Source organism: Pleurodeles waltl, chromosome 6 (genome assembly GCF_031143425.1).
Source record: "Pleurodeles waltl isolate 20211129_DDA chromosome 6, aPleWal1.hap1.20221129, whole genome shotgun sequence".
Taxonomy (NCBI): Eukaryota; Metazoa; Chordata; class Amphibia; order Caudata; family Salamandridae; genus Pleurodeles; species Pleurodeles waltl.
In genome coordinates this window covers 318,253,414-318,274,331 of record NC_090445.1, presented here as the reverse complement: position 1 = coordinate 318,274,331, position 20,918 = coordinate 318,253,414, and the positions used below count along the sequence as shown (strand labels likewise).

At 45.6% G+C, this 20,918-nt stretch overlaps 1 protein-coding gene across 2 annotated transcripts in view; it reads right to left on the bottom strand.

Moving 5' to 3' along the window:
* Positions 1-7,073: 7,073 nt before the first annotated feature.
* The window catches only part of PCK2 (phosphoenolpyruvate carboxykinase 2, mitochondrial), a 57,708-nt gene continuing 43,863 nt past the window's right edge, over positions 7,074-20,918 (bottom strand). For both annotated transcript variants that reach the window (XM_069238125.1, XM_069238126.1), the window contains exons 4-10: positions 17,785-17,988; positions 16,989-17,176; positions 16,599-16,761; positions 16,190-16,408; positions 14,563-14,700; positions 12,981-13,076; positions 7,074-7,847 (exon numbers count right to left, since the gene is read on the bottom strand). In XM_069238125.1, the coding sequence (XP_069094226.1) occupies positions 7,393-7,847; positions 12,981-13,076; positions 14,563-14,700; positions 16,190-16,408; positions 16,599-16,761; positions 16,989-17,176; positions 17,785-17,988 (1,463 nt within the window). In that variant the 3' untranslated portion in view covers positions 7,074-7,392. The remainder of the gene's footprint in view (positions 7,848-12,980; positions 13,077-14,562; positions 14,701-16,189; positions 16,409-16,598; positions 16,762-16,988; positions 17,177-17,784; positions 17,989-20,918) is intronic.

The following is a 20,918-nucleotide window of genomic DNA, read 5'->3' as shown; positions in this document are numbered from 1 at the left end:
TCACAGTCACATCAACACTCACACCTGCATACATTGCATCATCAGTCCCAGATCCTGCCACCTGTACAGCCTTGCCCAGTCACCACAACAGCAGACAGACACATACCCCACACACCACATGCAGTCACCACCACCACCAGCACAATCTCATGCAGCACACCGACCTCACTTGCAGACACCACAACATACATACATATGTCCTGTTTGTCCTCTCCCACCCCATCTACCCCCTTCCAATTACACATAAACGCTCCTTCTCAGACACCCAACAGCCATCCACCTCACACACGCACACTGTCCATGCACCTGCACCCAAGTCCAGCACACCTACTCCTCCTACAACCACTCCCTCTACCTCCACTCCCAAACCTCCTTCCACAACCCGCCCCATTGGTCCTAGGAAGCTTTTCCTTTTCCGCCTTTATCTCTTCCCACCCCCTGTCCTGCCCGTAAGAGGAAGATCCCTCCCCCCAGCCCTGTACCTCCACCTCCTGTTCCTCCCCTTAAGACTTCACCTACCACTAAGGGGGACAAGAGTGGCACTCCGCCCCCCTAAACGTAAGGGTAAAGACCCACCCCCTCCCAAACCCAAGGACCCCCACTCCGAATAACAACCCCCACCACCCAATGCCCCCTGAAGTGGCTGCCTATTAACAACATGATGCCTCTGCCCAGTGGAGTGACTGGGCTGTATCATGAGTCAAGTTGAGCCTTGGACGTTGCCCTGTGGCCATTTGTTCACTGTGGACTGGCCAATGGCCCTTGCTGTACATATGTATATATTTATTTAAAATTGAGTTCGTTTTCCAACATTATTACAGTGGTTGGACCAGAGGTATGTGTCCTAGCTTTCTTTGCTCCTGGGTTATGTTGCTGTTGATTTACTCTGCAGATTGTTCTGGGTGTGTGGTATGTGTGTGTAGCATCGGCAGGACTTCCAGTTCGGGTTCCATGGTGGACGCAGACTCCTATGTGTCCATGGAGGTGAGTGTCTCTTTTTATATAAAGTGTTTCTGCCAGACTTTTGGTGGCGGTGGTCCCGTTCCAGAAATCCTTGCGTTCTGCAATGTCAGAATACAGTGGGTGGGTCGTGCTCTTCCATCTGCCTGAAGGTGCCTACCGCCGTGGTCAGTGGACGGACCCCACTGGCGGTTCGGGTGGTACATTGGCTGTCTATTGGAGGGATCACTGTCAGTCATAATTTGGTAGTCTTCACAGCCAGCCTGGCGACGGTATTCCCACCATCGCCGGCGTGGCGGATCAGCTGACCGCCAATGTCATGATGAGGGCCCTAGTCTATCACACGCCCCCCCCCCCCCCCCACCCCCCACCCAAAGGTTTTATTACTTTAAAAGTGAACAATTCTATATTTTAAACCATTTTTTATACTGCTTGTAAGAAGGCTGATCGAGGGCATGTTAGTTTCCACAGTTTGAGACTGAATCACACATGATTGCAGCATTTGATTTAGGGACTGAGGTCAGCAGCGACAGTTTCAGAATGTGTCCATGTGGTAGATGGCAATAAAATGAATAAACTTATGCCATCTATGCGTTCAATTTCAGTATCCCTTAGTCTGGATGAAAACATGTCATGTGGCTGCACTCCAACAGCATAAAAATTCTCAGGTGATTATCAAGGCTTTAAGCCATTTTTTTCCGAATCTGGTCTCGCACTGCACTATGGACCTTGTAGTAATACAATGCAAAGTACATTCACGCATCCCACAACTTTAAGGTTCAATATCCAATGCATTCGTGGAAAAAAATGACCCAGTCCTGGATGAAAGCCCCGTGCTACAAACCCGGAAAAGACCGCAGAGACCCAGACACACGTGGACCAGGATTCCAGCCTGCGCCCATAGTCTAACCATGCAGTGGTCCCCAAACTGTGTGCATCTGTTTGTTGCGCCCCTGGCTAGTTTTGATGGCGCATCGGGTTGCCATGCTACAGATTGGGAACTGCTGTCATAAACCTAGGGAAAGCAACCCAACAAAACAACTTACATCACAGTCTCTAAAATATAGTCCCACAACTCTGTCTATGCTCCCTTTTGCTTCACTGCTCCAGCAGCTTTCAGTTAGGTCTCCTCGTCTCTTATTGTACTTGCTCAATGAGGGTATTGCTTGACAGGATAGGCTCATTATAGCTATTGGGTGTAGTGTATTGCATGCAGTAATTGTATTATCAGTGTGTGTGGGTCACTAACCTCTTTTTTTTCCCCCCTTCTTTTAGCGCTGCCCGCGGGAGAACTCTCAGTTCTCATGCGGTATGCAGTAATTGGGGCCTTCCTGTTGCCACTAGAGGACGCTTGGATCACAGACGCACCTTGGCCTCTGCCGACACGGAGTGCTCTGTGAGCATTCCCGCAGTGTCTCAGCACGTCGCAGAGCCTTGGCCCTGCTTGCCCCACCGTGGCCTGGAGTGCTGGTGTCCCTTGGAGTCTGTAAAAGAGTTGGTGGCTCTTCCCATAGCGTTTTGGGTGTGGATTTCAATGCAGTAACCGCTATGCCCGTCGGGGTTGGTCTGTATAAAATCGACCTCGAGGACCTCACTCAAGGCAGATGGCTGGGTTTTTCTGGAATGTTTCAGGTAACAGTTGCTAATTTTGGGCGTCCCAATATTGAATTGCTGTGATTTTCAGTTTCCTTGCCTTGATTTCATTTGTATGCTCAGTCTTGAGCTGCTTGGGTCTCTGTTGTCACGTTGTGCAGCTCACTGGACCACAGGGACCTGCCCATGCTACCTCTCGGACCCCTACAAATTTCTATGGTGTGTGTGGTCCCCTTCTTTGAGTCCCCGACTCTACCCAAAATGAGTAAAAACACACACTAGGTTTTCCTAGCTTACCATTGCTTCCTATTATGGAGGACACAGAGACCATTTACTCTGAAGAGGAGGGTACCTTTTTGGATGCTTCTTGATGCGGAGGTCTGTGAGCCGGTGGATGCCTCCATACAACACGCAGTCTTCCTGACGCTAGCTCAGTGAGAGGAGAATTGGACCGACTGGCTCAGGTCCATACACAGGGTCACAGGCCCTGCCTGACCAATTGCGCTCTGCCCGCCCAGCGGCTAAGCGCCCTTTGGAGCAGGGCATCAATAAGGATGCTTTTGAGCATCTTAAGAGAGCCTTCCTTCAATGGCAATCTGGGCTGCCGAAGCCCCTAGACCTGTCCCCCGAGTCACTGTGTCCTTGGGATGGCAACAATTCACAGGGTGATTCTGATGAGGAACCTGGCCCTTCTTGGCCCAGACGCCCTTCCTCCAGGTAGGCATCTCAAGCCCCACAAGACTGTTTGGTGGCTAATATGCTAGACCGGAGGACTTCATACACCCACATTCTTCCATGTGATCCCCTAGCAAGAACGTGGCAACTTTTGTTGCAAGTCACTTGAGGAAGCATCTCAATAAAGAAGTTTGTGCCCGTCTTCGGGTGGAGTGTACCTATCTGACCCTTGAGTGAAAGGTTGCTCAAATGCCAGAGACTGACGAGAGGATGAATACCTTCCTCGCAAAATACATCAGGGATCCTAATAGGGGCATTGACTTCTCCTGGCAGTAATATCAGGATAAACTCTTAGGAGTCACGGGACCCATTACAAAAATTCTGGACATGGCTGAGGAGACCAAACTCTCTGGATCCCTCATTCAACCCGAAGTGCTTTCCAGATGAGCTCAAAGTGCAGTTATCGTTTTGGGGAACGCCAACTGTGCCTTATCAGCAGAGAGGAGAAATCACTTATCAACGAGGAGGCACAGGTGGCGGCTGTGGTCATCCCCAAGGATCTTCTCATTAGCAATGTTTGAAGACAACTGGAGGGAGCGGACGTCCGATGCCTGGGTTCTTCAGACTGTCCAGGGCCATAGCCTGGAGTTTGTGGGGACCCTGGTTCAGTAAATTTGCCCTCTTCCATTAGTGTTTTCGAAGGCACAAGCCTCTGATCAACCAGGAGGGTTTGGAGTTTCTCAACAAAGGGGCAATCACTTTATCTTCCCTTCATCCAAACGGTTTTGTCAGCAATCTGTTCTTGGTGGAGAAGAGAGACGGGGTCAAGATCCTGTGATCAGCCTCAGGGACTTCAACGGGTGGCTAGTTTATCACCATTTCAAGATGGAGTGTCCTTCTTCTGCATGATCTTCTGCATCCATGGGACTGGCTAGTTCAGCTGGATCTCAAGGATACTTACCTCATGATACTGGTTTTTCCGCCCCATTGCAGATTTATGCAATTCACATAGAACCATCAAGTCTTTGAATTTCAAACACTTCCTTTTGGTCTGTCCTCTGCTCTTTTGTGTTGTATCACCAAGGTTGTCAGCCGGTAATGGAGTTCCTCCGAGGCAGGGGAATCTGCATGATTATCTATCTGGACAATATCCTTATAATGGATCGGTGCCTGCGCACCCTGGTGCACCATCTTTAGATAGCAGTGGACTTATTGGAAAAGTTAGTCTTCATGATCAATGAACAGAAGTCACTGCTCAGCCCTTAACAGAAGACTACCTTCCTTGGGTTCATCATAGATTCTAAGTCCTCCACTGTGGCCAAGAAGATGATGAAGATTCAGCACAAGCTGATCAAGACGTTGGCGCATTCTTAGACTTCTCTCAGTAATCTGGCCAAACTGATGTGGCCTCTTGCTTCCTCTAACCCGGCAATACTTCCAGGTCCTCTTCGTTACAGGGCTTTGCAATGCTTAAAGACATGCCATTTACAGGAAGGTCTCTCCTACAATGCTTAGGTCCAACTCCCCAATGAAGTCAGGAAGGAAATGAGGTGATGGCTGGACCACATGGAGGCCTGGAATGAAAGGGCCATTTTTGGTTCCAGTCCCAACTTGGTGATTGAATCCGATGCCAGCCTTTCCGGTTGGGAAGCCAGTTGTGGAAGTATTATCACAGGAGGGAAGTGGTCATCTGATGAAAGGTCATTGCACATAAATTGCCTGAACTGTTGGCAGGGTCCTTTGCAGTCCGCTGTTAGATAAAGGACAACGTCAAGTGTTCGGTCCTCCAGAAGATGGAGAACCCGTTGGCAGTTTGCTACATCAACCGTTTGGGGGCCCCCAATTCCAGGTCACAAGTGGAACTGGCGAAAGAACTCTGCCTACAACGGGACATTTCAGTAACCGTGAAGTATCTCCCAGAGCATTACATTGAGGTAGACAACTGGCACTCCAGTCATCTGCAGGATCTCAGTGCTTGACAGCTTCATCTGGAGGTGTTCAAGATGGTTCAAAGGATTTGGGGTCCTTTTTCAGTGGAGATGTTTGCCTCATTCCTCGACTCTCACCTGAGCCAGTTCTTCAGTTGGAAGCTGGACCCCACAAGCGACTGCAATGGATGCTTTCTTGCAGGATTGGAGTGTGGAGGAAGGCTACGCATTCTTGCCATTCGCAACGCTGATGAGATGGACAGCCCAGCTGCGCAGACAGAAAGCATCTCTGGTGGTGATTTTGCCATTGTGGAGGTCTCAAGCTTGATTTCCAGTGATGATGGAACTTTATTGGGATTCTCTAATCCGTCTACCCTGGAGACAAGACGTTCTTCGAGATCCTCTAGGTAAACATCACTACATTGTTCTCGAGGGGCAACTACCTCTTATTGTATGGAGGATCACCGGAGTAGGTGGAAGATCCAAGGACTTTTGGAGGCAGCTCAGGGTCTCCTCTCCAAAGACTGGGCAGCCAGAACAAATAAGAGATATAAGTCCACTTGGGGCCGGTAGTTACATTGGTGTTTGCAAAGGGACATTGACCCCTTGGAATTAGGAATCGTGTCTGTCTTGAATTTTCTGTCCTCCCTAGTTATGGAAGGGATGGCTTACAGGTCGGTAAACACCTTTCGGTCAACCATTTCAGTAGGACATTTACCCATTGAGGGTCTCCCAGTAGGGCAGCTCCCATTGGTGAGAAAATTTTAAATGGATGAGGGGAGTGCGTTTCTCAGTTGCACCTGAACCTCAGTATTCTTGACTATGGGATGTCAATCAGGCTCTTCGTCTATTTGAGACTTGGCCACAAAATAAATAACTCTCCAGAAAACAATTATCTGGTAAGCTGGCATGCTATTGTGTTTGGTTTCTTGCCACAGATTATCCAATGTCAGGGCTCTGGATATTGCAGGCAGTGTATTTACCTAAGTTATGTGTTGTCAGATATCTCAAGGGGTATGAGGCGGTCACAGAAGAGGTCAGGCCGGCTGGTGAGGGGCAACTGTTCATCGCTCTTCATAAACCATTTAAGGTGGTTTCGTACCCCACCATTGCACGTTGGATGTGGGGTATTCTACAGGAGGCTGGTATCGATATCGACACTTCCATTTTTAAAGTGCACTCTGTGAGGGATGTTTATGGCTTCCAAAGCTTTTGCGTTAGGAGCCCATCGGGAAGATATGTTGAATGTGGCCGATTGGTCATCTGGTTTGACATTCAAGACGTTTTACGTTAAACCTGTGGTTCATATGGCATCCACAGTAGTGGACAAGCTTTGAGCTGCTATAATCCGAGCCTCCGGTCCTGACACAGAATGAAGAGGTGAGGATTACTCACTGCTGTATAAGTATTTTCTTTCTCTTATACACATCCCCTTTCTGTACTTCAAGTTCCAACTGTGGGAAAATCCTGTTTGGTGTAAGTAAACAATTTCTTCTATTCATTTCTCGATTGTGATGTTGTATTACTATCTTTATGGTGAAGGGTTTACTGCTATCAAGTGGTAGTGTTCTTTAGAATGGATGATATTTGCTAATGTTTATTACTGATGCATAGGATTTACAAGTTTGTCTTTTTTCTGCTTGTTCAATGTCTCTGCTCCCCGAGTCCCTAAGAGTCAAACTCCTAAAAGTAGTAATGTTGTTACTCAACTAGAGTGCAAAAGAATCCTAGGCTCAAGGATACCAGTGCTAAATGAATGAACCACACTGATTTTCCTTAGTGACCAGTGATTGCAACAGAACACAAAAACAGACATCACAGAAGTGAATATTCAGGAATGCATACATGTAGCTTATGTTGTGGGAGCTTGCATTGAAGCTTTATCCCATTTTTCACCAACAGAGTTGGGTCTAGAAATCCAAACGAGCAGCATAGATCTTTATTTTTCATCAACAAGTTAAGAAAACACACTTCCCTCAATTTATTTTCGTACAAAAATAGTTAAAAGGCAAAAAAATACCAGAAAGACCCAACCCAGTCTCTATTCCCCCCGCCTGAAAGCAGTCTTTGGTTCAAGAAGTGTCTTCCCTGAAAAATAAATTGATTTTAGTCCTGAAGAAATCATGTAAACAATGGAATTTTTTCACAGCCTCACCCATTACACGGGTGTAGCCATCACTCCCTCACTAACAGACGAGGCAGGCAGTAAAGTCTTGCACCTTCTTTTTTCAGGCTTTCACATCTTCTTCACCCGTTCCTCCAAGGCATCCAGCTCACTCACTACCTCACCAGGCAAGTCTTGGTTCACCTGCTCAGTCAGGTAGTGCCGGACCTCACCTACCTCCTGCTCCCAGAATCCTTTGGGTAGAGAGAAGAGCTCATTGGTATCAACTGGGGGCAGCCCGCTCAAGTCCAGGGCTCCTTCTGCTGGCACATAACCAATTGGTGTTTGACGGGCACTAGGTTCGCCATCCACACGACGAAAGACCCAGTCCAGGACTCGCGAATTCTCCCCAAAGCCGGGCCAAAGGAAGTTATTTTCAGAATCCTTTCTGAACCAGTTGACGTGGAAGATCTTTGGAAGGTGAACAGCTGGGCGGTCCTGCATGCTCAGCCAGTGTGATAAGTAGTGGCCAAAGTTGTATCCAAAGAACGGGCGCATGGCGAAGGGGTCATGCATGATGACTTTCCCTGGGAGACAAGAAAGAAGGAAAGACAGTAAATAGCTGTATATTTTGGATACTATTGCCACCCCTTATAGACACCGTGTTGGGTCAGACTCACACGGTTCTTAAAAAAACAGTTTTTTTGGTTGTGGCTCTTACAGACTCTAACTAGGAAAACGCTCTCAAAGAAACTACATCTGGTGTGTCTCTCTTAATGATAACATAGTGGCTTTGCTACCACATGTCACAAACACCATTCTGACTGTGATCCTCCGAGACTCCTTAGGGGCGCAGTTGCAAAGTTCTCATTAGACCTCATTTTTTAACAAATCGTTTTACTAGCTTTTCATGTACCAATCAACAGAAGAAGAAAATGTCATGGGGAATAGAACAATGACATCTCCAGAGCAACTTGTGAGTACAAAGCACATTAGTTATATTTGTACGTAAAAGTGGGTTGAAGTAGGTTACAAAGTAAAGAAGTTCACCATAGCTGTAGCGTTAAGTTGTATTTAATAGCGCCCCACCAGAAGCAGGTTGGTACCAGTACAGCCCTAGCCCTTTTGAGCTCCTCCATCTGACTGGTGGCAGCTACTGCACAGCAGAGTTCTACATTACCTCAAAGACGCCGTGGACACAGATTAGGCATCAGTTACACAGCATACAAGACAGGATACAAGCGAACAACAACAGGATATAACCAAGTACAAAATAGCAAGAACAATTACTACATTTATAAACACTATGGCGTGCATCAACTGGGGAGGGGCAGTCTCAACATTCTTTGTTATTTAAATTTTGCAGTGCTTCTGCAGACATCTCTGAGCCTCATGAGCCAGAGGAAGGATCGAACCATCAAGGTTAAGTCCCCAATGTGACCCACCCGTTGCCTCCCTGGGGTCACAGAAAGCTCACTAGAGAATGGTCAAAAAAGAGAAGACTTAGGGCCGGTTCGACCAAGACTCAGGCAATGCCCCCACCCCAAATGGGTCCAGCAGTCTTTCTGAAAGCCCGGGGGGCAGATTAGGGGAGTTTACCTCCTATTTTCCCCAGAGGGGCAGAATCCCTCCCACTAGAAGTCTTTCTACCCCTCTCCCCACCAGGAGGGGGCAAGTGGGTGGAGGGTCACCTGAAAAAAGACCCATTAAAAAAAGAGAAGAGGGGAAATGGAAGGGGCGGTGGGGACAGCCCTTTCCAGGAATCCTGTTGGGCCCCCAACCACACAGCAGCCACAGCAGTCTTTGTGCCCCCTGTTTCCCAAGGAAAGACTGGAGAATTTGCTCACAGTCTTCTCCGGGAGTGGCAGAAAACACACTGAATGCCAGGGATATATATATATTTTTTTAAAGTAACGGCATGAGGGCTGGCCTGTGCTGACATCATACAGCCCCAACAGTCTCCCCCCCCCCCTTCAGACTAGAGCATCTCCGTGGCAAGCAAAAGGAAATTCTGAATCTTTTAGGCATACTTTTGACATATGGTCCTTCACAATTTAGGTAAATCCCAATTTCCTCTCATTTGCCATGCTGAATGCCTGCACTATTCTGAGAGACCCAAGGGAGCCCAGGGTGGTGTGACTTCCATGGCTCCCACTATGTTTTCTTACTCAGAACGGCATGCCAACCCCCAGCTCTGGCTAAAATCATGCATTTTCCTCACATTTCTTTGAGGGAAAATTCCAGAATCTGCAGGGATCCTCAAAATTCCTACCACCCTGCGTTCCCACACTTCTCCCAATAAAAACAGTATCCTCACTTGTGTGGCTGGTCTAGGTGCCCATATCAAAAGGATCAAAATATAGACCATGCGCTGTGCATGGTCCCTAGTTTGATCCATTTCTGTCACAGGTGCTAAGTTTACCTGGTTGGTGGGTAAGCCCAGTGCTATTCTCAGCCACATAGGGGCTAGGGTGTGCAAGGAAGACCTGGCTAGATTCAGGCATGTGAGAAGGGCAAAAATGTGCTTCCATTTCAGATTATGTAAGTAATTTTTTTAAGTCTATATGAAGGAGGGCTAGTGGCATTGTTGAGCCATTCTGCTAGTACCAGGGCATGGTTAAGGTGTTCTAAGTTATGAGATGCATTGACTTGTGTGACATGAAGCCACTTTGTTGTTTTGTACCACCAGTTGTCTACTCACAAAGAGCTTCACAAGTCTTACAGCTACAGCATTAGTGAAACAGTCACAGCATTTTACTGGACACTCCGGTTTAGGCACCGTGGTTATGAACACCTTCCTTCAGTCTTGTGGTAACACACTCACTTCCCTTGCAGCTGTGTGTATAGTCAATAGATGTGGGCCAGTATGCTGGAGCATAATTTCACTAATTCTATGGAGAATCCATTTGTTCCCAGGGTTTTCTATGGCTGCATTTACCAAAAAGCGCCAGTCATCTCCTGGTCAGTAGTGTTGCTCGCCATGTCAGTGCGCCTCGTTACTTGAAGATCTGCTATGAAGGCCCTCAGGGTCACACTGTTGAGGGCACTCTCGGGCTATAATGTCTCTGCTAGAACTCAGTGCAGTGATTGATGCTGGGTCTGTTACCGGCTACTCTTCCGTATTTCTGATGCATACAAGATGGTGGACATATTCCTTTTTTAGGCCCCAGCCAGTAGAGTAAGTTTCCAGCTTTATCATCTTGGTCGTAAAACTAACTTTAGGCAATAACCACAACTTTTAAGCCTCTTCTGTGAGGAGCTGTTGATGCTGGAGTTTGCCATTCTCAGTCTCAAGTAGGAGCTTCTCAGTGGCATTGCTTTTCAAAGATCCCTCCAACTTGAGGAGTAACAACTCTGCAGCACAGATTTCCTCTTGCTTGTCACATTTGATTTTCAAGATGTAGTCTACAGTCCTGCCTCTTATTACTGATTAAAATGCTTTCCATCATATTGTTGGGAAAACCAATGTAACCTTTATGTTGAGAGTATTTCTAGTTTTCTTCCCGTAGGGCCACCCTAAGACTAGTGTTTCTAAGACGAGTGTTTTTTTAGCCACCAAGCATTAAGTCCTCACGTGTTGGTTTGCTGAGCCTTGTCTCCCCTTAGTCTTAGGACAACCAGGGTGTATGTTGAGAGCCCTGTAACTAAAATATCTACATTGGTTACCTTCCTTACCTTCATAAACAATTCATGTTTGAAAAGGCTCTTTGCACTCTTGAAAATAAGGTGTATTGTTGGGATGGCAGTGCTGCCGTGTTTCATGCAGGCTCACGCCACCACAAAGTCCGCTATTAGAGCATAGTCTATTATGCCTGCTATTAATGGGTTACGCCTATGGCATGCTTTGACCATCACTTAACTGAAGTTTCCCGTGCCACAGTTAGCTCTGGGGGAGGCTTTTGACTAAATTATCAGATTCTATCACAGACCATGAAAACCAACCATCTGGGACAATACACCTGAGCCACTGGCTCCAGGAAGGCTTTGGGACAATTACCCTCCCCACCCTCTTGGAAGCCCACAAACTTTAGACTGAGCAGAGGATACAGAGGGACGAGTCGACCATAACAATCACTTTAGATTTTATGGTATTGTTGGATTGCACTTTCTTAACCACTTCTTCAAGTCTGGATATTGAGCCCTCTGCTTCATCAACTTGATTTGCTGTATTCTTGGGGTCTGATGGAAGAGCACCTTACTCATTTCAACTTACCAATATTAATCTGTAGAGATGTGTATGAGGATTGGGTCACCCACAGAAATAATTCTGTAGTGGATGATGAGTCAAGATGGCTTTCACCTGCATACCTGTGATACAGCCAAACCCCGGGGTACATTGGTTTTATAACAGCTAACTTAGCAAATTTTCTAACTTAGCAAATTTGCTTCAAGTTAAGGCTGTATTTATCTTTAATCATACTATCAGAAAGGGAGTGGGAGAGGAATCTAGTAGATTCACCATATATCCTGCCAGATACAATAACTAAACAATGCAGTGTAACGTCCCCTGGGGTGTAGTGTGGAAAAGTGTGTTACACCTAAATTCGTAGAGGTCTTATTTTTAGGTGGCAAGGACCTGCCTCCCACCAGGTTGGAATGCTTCTTACTCAACTCTTGCTCCTCGTTGAGCAGGGAGTGCAAGTCCCAACAGGCTCAAAAAGATGGAGCACTTAGTGGAATCAAAGACAGCCCTTATGAGTTGCCTAGGCAATATGTAGAAAGGGTTTGTAAGAAATGATATAAGATCACTTAGAGCTAAACAGTAATTAATTTCTCAATTTTTTACTACCTCTGGTAAGGTTAACAAGTTGAGTATGACTTTGTGGAATTAAGTAGTCCTATCCTGTCCTTACTGGTCAACAGGTCAACAACTTTCTGCCTAGTGTTGCCTCTATAGGTCGGTGGCGTTTGGTGCACAAATGACAACATACAGTGAGAAAGTCAAAAGAAAGTGGTTATACTAAACTGTTTGTTGCATCGCCTCTACAGACCCTAGTGGTCTGTGGGTAATGTGTCATGAGGAGCAAGGGCCTGATGTACTCCTAATAGTCAGACAGTTGTCACAGGTTGCACCTGCAAGTAACCTATGAATTACAGGCTCATGTCCTCAAAAGGGTATAAACTCTTTAGCCATGACTTCTCAAGGGTGTGGCCTTTCACCACTTAGTCCCACCACTATGTAGAGCGATTTAATCTCTAAAACCTAGTCCCATCACTGTGTACAGCGATTGCATCTCTAAAACCGATTGTATGACTTCTATGCCGGATTAATGCCCAACAGACCCTTGAAGGTCCTGCACCCGGAGACCTAGCTCCTGTCCAGTAATGGACAGAACTACTATACAGCTCTTATATATTTCATGTTGAGTATGGCTCAAACACCTACAAACCCAATCTCCAGCTAAGACTCTGCCCACCTGTCCCCACACAAGCTCCTTTTTTAACACAATACTAGACAGACCCCTCTTCTCACAGAGAACCCATGATAGGCGAGGATCCTGCATCTCTCAGACCTCACTGGGTAAGGTTTCTGCCAAGCTACTGTCATACCGCAACGAGTGAGCCTTTAAAGGTACTTCACACTTGTCATGTTGGGATGGGCTTCATACACTTCACAAAGGCCCCATTTTGGGCGACTCTCCCCCTTGCTTCTGCTGCACCAGTTGATGGAGGCAACTATCAAATGCAAATTTGGTTTGGCACACACCCGCATGTCTTACCTTTATGTTCAGCTGCTGCCGTGGACTCTGATCGCATAGCGGCACCTACAAACACCCCGTGACGCCAGTTGAAAGACTCGTACACCAGAGGAACTCCTAGAAGTGAAACATGGCAGAAGTCACAACACCGTAAAGAAACTGAGAGGATAAGAGGTAGGCGTGGGGCATTAGAATGAGTCAGTAACAGTAAGTACCTCACAGATAGCCTCGAAGCTACTGCTCCAAAATAAAAATGTCACTATCAATTGTGTCGTGCTTCATAATTAGGCGAAATTGAGCAAGATGTATATGCATGCCAAGATTAAATAATCACAGGTTGAAATTCATCATGGGGAGCAGCTGAAGGTTTCCTAGACGCTCAAATACTTCCCCAGGTATTCCACCCTAGTTGTTTTCATTACTTAAGACATTCCCAAAAGCAAAATTCCACAGATCCTGGGGCTCAAGGTCAGCCTTTACATAGATGCGCAGTGATCCTTTTAACCATCAAGGGAAGGGGACCCACCACATGGCTTAGAATACAAACAATGAAAAGATTACTTATCTTCATCAGACGGTGAGGACCTGACTCAAGTGCAATAAGACAAAGGATAAAGACACAATAGAGGGAAGGCCAAGTTGGAATAAGTTATGTGCCTCAAGATAACCAGATCATCACAAATCCCATGTACAAAACCACTACTGGAAGCTCATGGGAAAAAGAGAGTGTGGTGCTTGCATGTGGGAAGTAAATATCCACCCCACGTGAGTATTCATTGAGGCAAAAAACTACTGGAATTAAACAGCCAAGTATTGGGAGTACCAGCTGATAAGAAAGGCTATGGGCAGTAAATATCTACTCCTCGGGGAGCTACTTTCTGGGTGAATGGCTGTGGATATTTAATAACCAGTCGTGTGGTGTAATAACTGTGGTGAAAGTCTACAGGTAGTAAATGCTCACCCCGGAGTGGTAATAAGGGAGCTGATACGCTTTGGGCTGTATGTTCTAATCCCTGAGGATGTATTAATGGTGATATAAATGATGGTGAAATCTATGGACAGGATATACCATGTGGACCATGCAGACCTTAATAGATATTGGAAAAAACCATGAGCCACTTTTGAAGACCAGCAACCACTGAAAAGAATTAGTAGAGGTGAAAACTATTTTCAATTAATACCAACTATGGAAGATTGTAATGGAAGTGAAGACAGAGGAGCAGTAAATCCCAAGTCCCAGTATATAAATGCGCGTGAGAGTTTACAAGCAGTGAAGCCTCAGGCCCAGAGTACAGTGGAGGAAAAAAAAATCCAAGATCAATGAAATTCCAAGCCGGGGGTTAGCAATGGTGGGTTATTTGTTTCTCATCATCTTTCATCTCCTTTGAGTTATCAACGATGGTGAATGCCTATGGGCAGTAAATACCCACCATGTGTATATTAAAGACGATGGGAAAACCCTATGAGATGTGCTATTTTCCTGATGAAGATCACCCTGAAAACGGCCATACCTCTCCAACAACCACTGCTGCATCACCTTTTATCAGCACCTGATGGCATCTCTCACCCCAACTTTTTCATGTATACCACTGGCTGTACTTACCTTTGGGTCTCCGACCCCCAAAGATGATTGCCTCGATAGGCACCCCTTCTTGCGACTCCCAGGCTTCATCCATGATGGGGCACTGCCCAGCAGGAGCACAGAAACGGGAGTTGGGGTGGGCACCTGGCTCTTTGTCACCTGGAAATTAAGAGGGAACAGGTTGGGAGGTTAAAAAAAAAAAAAAAAAAAAAAAAAAAAAAAAAAAGAGGAGGAGGAGGAGGAGGAGTAGAGACATCAAGCATCCCCGAAACTAAGCGAAGATATCACTCAGATCCATCGACTTAGCAACTAGAATGTTCAGTATGACCGAAAATGGAACACACCTCCTTTCTTTCCCTGACTTATCCTCTCGGAATCTGTAGGTGGCTTCCTGGGTTGTTGCGGTGTTTAATCCCTCTCTCAGCGGTGCACAGCTTCTCCATGACTCCACCGCTGAACCTCACAGCTCAGCTTCCTGTATGTCACGGGAAACCTCAGCACCTATGGGCCCCAGTGAGATCCGGAGGATTTTCTTCAGAAAATTGCATCTCACATGTATCCTACTTGCCAGCCGCCAAGGTTCTTTTTGCTCCCTTCTTGTGCATAGCAAGGCCAGGCAGGCCCAGCCAGAAGTACCTATGCCACTGGCAGTCATGTCACCTTAGTTAAGCTCAAGAATGTTTTGTTTTCGGTTTCAAACTGCTACAAAGATACTTGGTATTTGTGATTTAAATTTCCTCTTGGTCTTTTCAGCATTCATTCAACGTTTATAAATTAAGAGTCACATTACTTTTTATACAGATGGAAATACATCACTCCGTAAAGGCTGCTAGGGAAACATGAAATTTAAAATCATGTTAGGTCTTAGAAACAGGTGGAGCAAAAATATCTTCCACTCGTACTTGATGTATCTGTCTCTATGCAAGCTGTGTGGAAAGTTAGTACAGCGATAACTCTCTTGCCAGAGTGACAGTTATGGCAATTTGGAAATAAAAAATACCTATCCTTGGAACATAACAAATGTGGCTATGCCACAATAGCAAGTTATGGCACCTGCTGTGATCAAAATACCAGATGTCCACAGCAAAGAAATGGAAGTGAACACCGTGAAGAGCTGGAGTTCCTTACCATACTCCTTTTATTGAATGAATAATGGCTAAGGCTAAGTTAGCTTGGTCGGAATTTGAACTTGTGACTTGCAGATCACAGGGAATGTGAACATCAAGTACTTAACATGCTGGAACATGGTTTCCTTTTGTCTTATTGCTGCACTATGCAATGGGCAACGACTCATAGGTCAATGGGTCTTCTGTGCTGGTTACTCCACATAAAAATGACAGGCTTGCTTGCGGTACCACAAATGCTTTCTGTATATGTTCCATACCTATCTTCCATCAGGAACATAGACCATGTCTATCTTCTTGATGAATAAAACATCTCACAATTTTCTCGCATTCCCGATACAAAATGTGATGGGGACAAGCTTGACAGACCAACAGCTGTGTGCTCTATGGCTCTGGTAAGTAGTTCAGAATTTAAGTATGCCTGTAGGAACTGGATCAAAACCCAAAAGGCCACAAGTCAGAGGTCATAGACACGATATGTTTATGGTAGGGGAATCATTCATAGTTCCCCTAAAGGCACTCACCCTGCTTCCATGGTTTGCCAAGCCAGGATGTGACTGTAACCCCTGGAGGCAGTGTCTCGTCGATGCCTTCCCAATAGACACCACCTTCACTGGTCTCTGCCACATTGGTGAAGATGGTGTTCTTTTGTATGGTCTTCATAGCATTGGGATTAGTCTTCATGGATGTACCTGGCGCTACACCAAAGAAGCCATTCTCAGGATTGATGGCTCGGAGGCGACCTGCAGAGGGGAACAGAAACAAAGGGTTGTTAAGCATAGGTTACAAGCAGATGAAGGCGTGTGCATTAGGGATGGAAATACAGATGTGAAGAAAGAGTTTACGTCAAAAGCAGAGTTAAGAGACCTAAATGATAGGAGACTTCATTCATGGATATAACAGCTGAGAGAAGATTTTAAGAAGGATTGTGACCTTCAGAGTCAAACTTCATCCACGCAATGTCATCGCCAACACACTCCACTTTCCAGCCAGGCAGTGTGGGGCTCATCATAGCCAGGTTGGTTTTGCCACAGGCACTGGGGAAAGCTGCTGCAATGTACTTCTTCTTCCCCTGAGGGTTTGTGATTCCTAAAATCTGGAAAAAGTGGGATGAGAAAGTCATTTATGAAAACATGAAACACATCCAACTTTTATGTCCAGATCTCCCAGTCATATTCTTCCAGGCTTTCGGACTCTGCAGTTTTACTCTGCTCAGCAGTATGTGACTGACCAATCTTCACTTAATCTTGGTCATGCTATGACCATCCCTAATGCCTCCCTTCTTCGACTCTTTACCCCCTCACACCTTTTTGCTGTACTTACCAACATATGCTCAGCCAGCCATCCCTCATCTTTGGCAATGCGGGATGCAATGCGCAGTGCAAAGCATTTTTTGCCAAGCAGAGAGTTGCCACCGTAACCACTGCCAAAGGATAAGATCTCCCTCCGATCTGGCACATGGGCAATCAGGGTGTTCTCAGGATTACAAGGCCAGCGATTGGTAAGTGGTGCTATGTAAGAGACAAGGGGATGCATATACATTAACGTAGGGAATGCAGTGTGTTCAGGCCGCAATCTGCCCAAACGTCATGCTCTCAAACCTCCACACTAGCACTTGTTCGCACTAAAAAGATTCCTCCCCAACGATGGGGCTCAGTGGTGGAACTCTTCACACTTCTCTCCTCAAGCCCCCAATCCGTAGACACTCTAATTCCACAGTAACGAGAAAATGCCTCCCTACACTTATGGGATACTGCTTATTACACCCTCCAGCCATTCTCAACCAGTTTTTACCAACCTTTCAATACAACACTCCCTCCAGCCACTGCACACAATGTAATACTACATATGACACTCCATTACCATCCCAGTCATACAATAGTCCACAGGCATGCATCACTTCACACGGCCACGGCTACTTGCTAATCCGCCCTTCTCCCCACACCCACACAACAAGCCACACTGCGTCTCCCCCATAATCAAGGAAAACCCTAACTCAGCATTTCAAGGAAAAAGGTATGTTGGATAGCTGGGGGACATGCTGCTTCTTAGTGAACCTCTGGCTCGCTGGACTAGAGCTCCATCTCGATAGCTATGAAGCTATGTGGTGGTGAATTACCTCGTAATGGCAGCGGCCGTCCCACAGAGTGAAGGCACTTCACAAACTCTTCATCCCCAAGAGTGTCCAGCACACGGGCCCCCATCCGCGTCATTATTTTCATACTGGCAACAACATATGCTGAGTCTGTGACCTGGACTCCGATCTTAGAGAGGGGAGAGCCAATAGGACCCATGCTGTATGGGATAACATACATGGTGCGACCTATGGGGAAGGCATAATAAAATGCAAGGAGCATTACAATACTTGCCAAAGTTATAATAAGGTAGATTGGGAGAAGGCATTATACTGAGGTGGAAAAAGGAAAGATTATAGAATAGAGAGTTATTATACAGGGAACGAAAACATAAACGAGTCAGAGGTAAACGTGAGAGAAAATAATCTTCATATGATGGCTAGTCAAATATGTTCTTATTGCAACTAATTTGTTCAATTTTCAAAACTCATTTGGAAAAAACAAACAATATCATACATAGTGTGTCGCATTTAATCGTAGGTGACTAGATAGGTCTCATTCAATCTACAAGTGCCCCTGGCACATAGCATTTCCTGTCCACCCTCAAAAGCCGAAAGTGAGATGATGGGCAGTATATGGAGTGTAAAAAGGATTTTGTCATTTTTTAGGGCGGCGTGGATGTCACTTGCTAATTCTATGATTAAAGACTTTCCTGCAAAAATGGCAGAAGACTGTCACTTTTCTAGCTTTGGGTAGGTGTCAATAAGCTATAATCCTATGTTTATAAACTCTGCTAGAAAAACAGACATTTGAGGTAAGCAGTTTTAGAGTGTTAGTGATGTTGAAAAATGCTCTATAGGAAGAAACGGCTCTTCACTTGAAACTTGAGGAATACCCAGGGTTCCCTACTTCATTTTTTGCATAATATATGGAGGGGAAACACCCGGAACAACGACTCCTAAACCACAAAGTCGTGGAAAACGAAAGCGAAACAATGGTTTCATTTTCCACGACTTCCTGGTTTTCGGGCCTTAACCACACGTGTGAACCACGTACATGCGTGATTAAGGCACAGAAGAAGGGAGTCGACGCGGTGAAGGAGAAGGTAAGTTGGGCTGGGAGTGGGGCTGTTTTTTGGGGGGTGGGGTGGGGGGGCGCGGGTGATTAGGGTTTAGGTTTTAGGGGTGGGTTGGGGTGCTTTAGGGGCTGGATGGGGACTCTGGGTATTTTAAATTTTTGGGGGTGGGGTTGGGGTGCTTTAGGTTTGGGGGTGTTGGGGTAATTTTGGGGGTGGGGGTTTGAGGTGGTTGTGGGGGTCACGGTAAGTTTTAGGGGTGGGGGCTAATGGGGACACATGCTGGAACTGTGCATGCTGATCACTAATGCCTTTACCAGGAATGCCTTTACAACGAAAAAATATTAGTGATACCAACGAGGTCGTTGTTCCGAACTCGTTGTTGAGCCATGGGTGGTTAAAGCACTCGTGGTTTCAACATATAACCTCATGGAGCACTCGAAGCCTGAAAAAGGGTAAGGTGTATGGTTCTGGTAGTTTTATATATATTAGTCAGAAAACACACCTTTTTAATATTTAAACACACAGAGAGAGTGAGAAAGAAGCATTAAACCAAGGGATATATATGTCGGTCAGAGAACTTGTGCCTGGTAAACATGTAAGACTAGCTACATTTTGACAGCAGTCCACAACAACAAACAACTGTAGCGGACATTCTGCTTTAGCTTTATATTTTGGAAAATGTGTAGACTTCATATGTTGTCCCCATCCCCATGAGTGGGTGTAGAAAACTATCCAAATAACTGTGCCCATAGTGTTTGCATATTTGATTTTTCATACTTTTCTTTAGTAATACATGCAGTATTTTAACAATCTGTACGTAAGGAGCGAAATACCATATAACATGCCTAACTGAGATATTGCAAGGCACCTTGGAGTTCCATTGTGGTCATGAAACTTGGTGAATTGCAGTGCCTGGATTACATGTAGCTGGTTCTTAAGCCTGTGTGTTTATTACAGAGGCAGCAATAGTGTCTCTGTAGTTATGATTAGGTCAGAGTTACTGGTGGAAAGGCATTTTTGCTTTCTTAACCATGGCACCAGTCAATAAATCTGCACAAAACTTTATCCCAAATTGGTTCTTCTGGGGAAGCTTGGTGCAGATTCGTTAACTGAGGACCAAAAAAAAAAATATATATATTTCCATTTTAACTCCCCTAGAATTCTTTGCTCGTTGATAAAGAAAACTCAGATGAGCAGAATTATATGAAACTTGCCATGCAAGTATAATCTTATTCAAGGGAGTAAGTGCCCTTTGCTTGGTGTGGTGTAAAATATGATCAGTAATTTGAGAAATACGAATTTAAAAAGTGTTCCAGTTGAGGCGTGAATGGGTACAATTTTAGAGATATCAAACATTAATTGGCGACTCCTCCAGGCATTCACAAATAAATGGATGATTTGCAAATCTAATTAAAAAACATGAAGTCACACCTTTGGATGAGGGAGCTTTTTCTTCTCTGAATGTTTGCTATAGTTGCTGTGGTGGCAACTAGGAGTCCGGTAGTAGCGGTTCTTTAATGAAAATAGGGTCAGATGGCAAGTTTATATTTTTATATACCCTAGGTGTCACAACCCTAGCTCCAACGGGGTCTTTAAATAGGTCATAGCATACCCTTCAAAATGGGTAAATACTGTGTAGCACTATGTGTTGTGGATAGCGTATCAAAAAGGAAGTCATTCTTTACTAACTCTTTGTGTAGTTCTACATTATGGAACGCTGTACCCCCATCTTAACCTCTTGATAAGAGGAAGCATCCTCGGGAGAGGAAAAGCAAGCAGGATAAAGGTCAGGATCCATATCTGCATGGGGATCTGTATTGTAAGTGTCCCAGGGATCATCTCCTTGTGAGCCCCTGCACCCACAAGTATCTGAGTGTAGTGATCCCTATCGTGGTATATGGAAGGGGTCTTCTGGTGGAGGAGAATCTGATAATGGTGGAGGTAAAGGTGAAGGTGATGGAGGTGTTGAGGGACATGGAAGGAAGGCAAGAGTGGTAACTTTGTCCACACTCTTTCTTTTACGAGGGGCTAGCATGGCCAATGCTTCCGCAAATGGAAGCTTCCTTTTCGGTGGTAGAGGACAGAAAGCTTTAGCAAGTA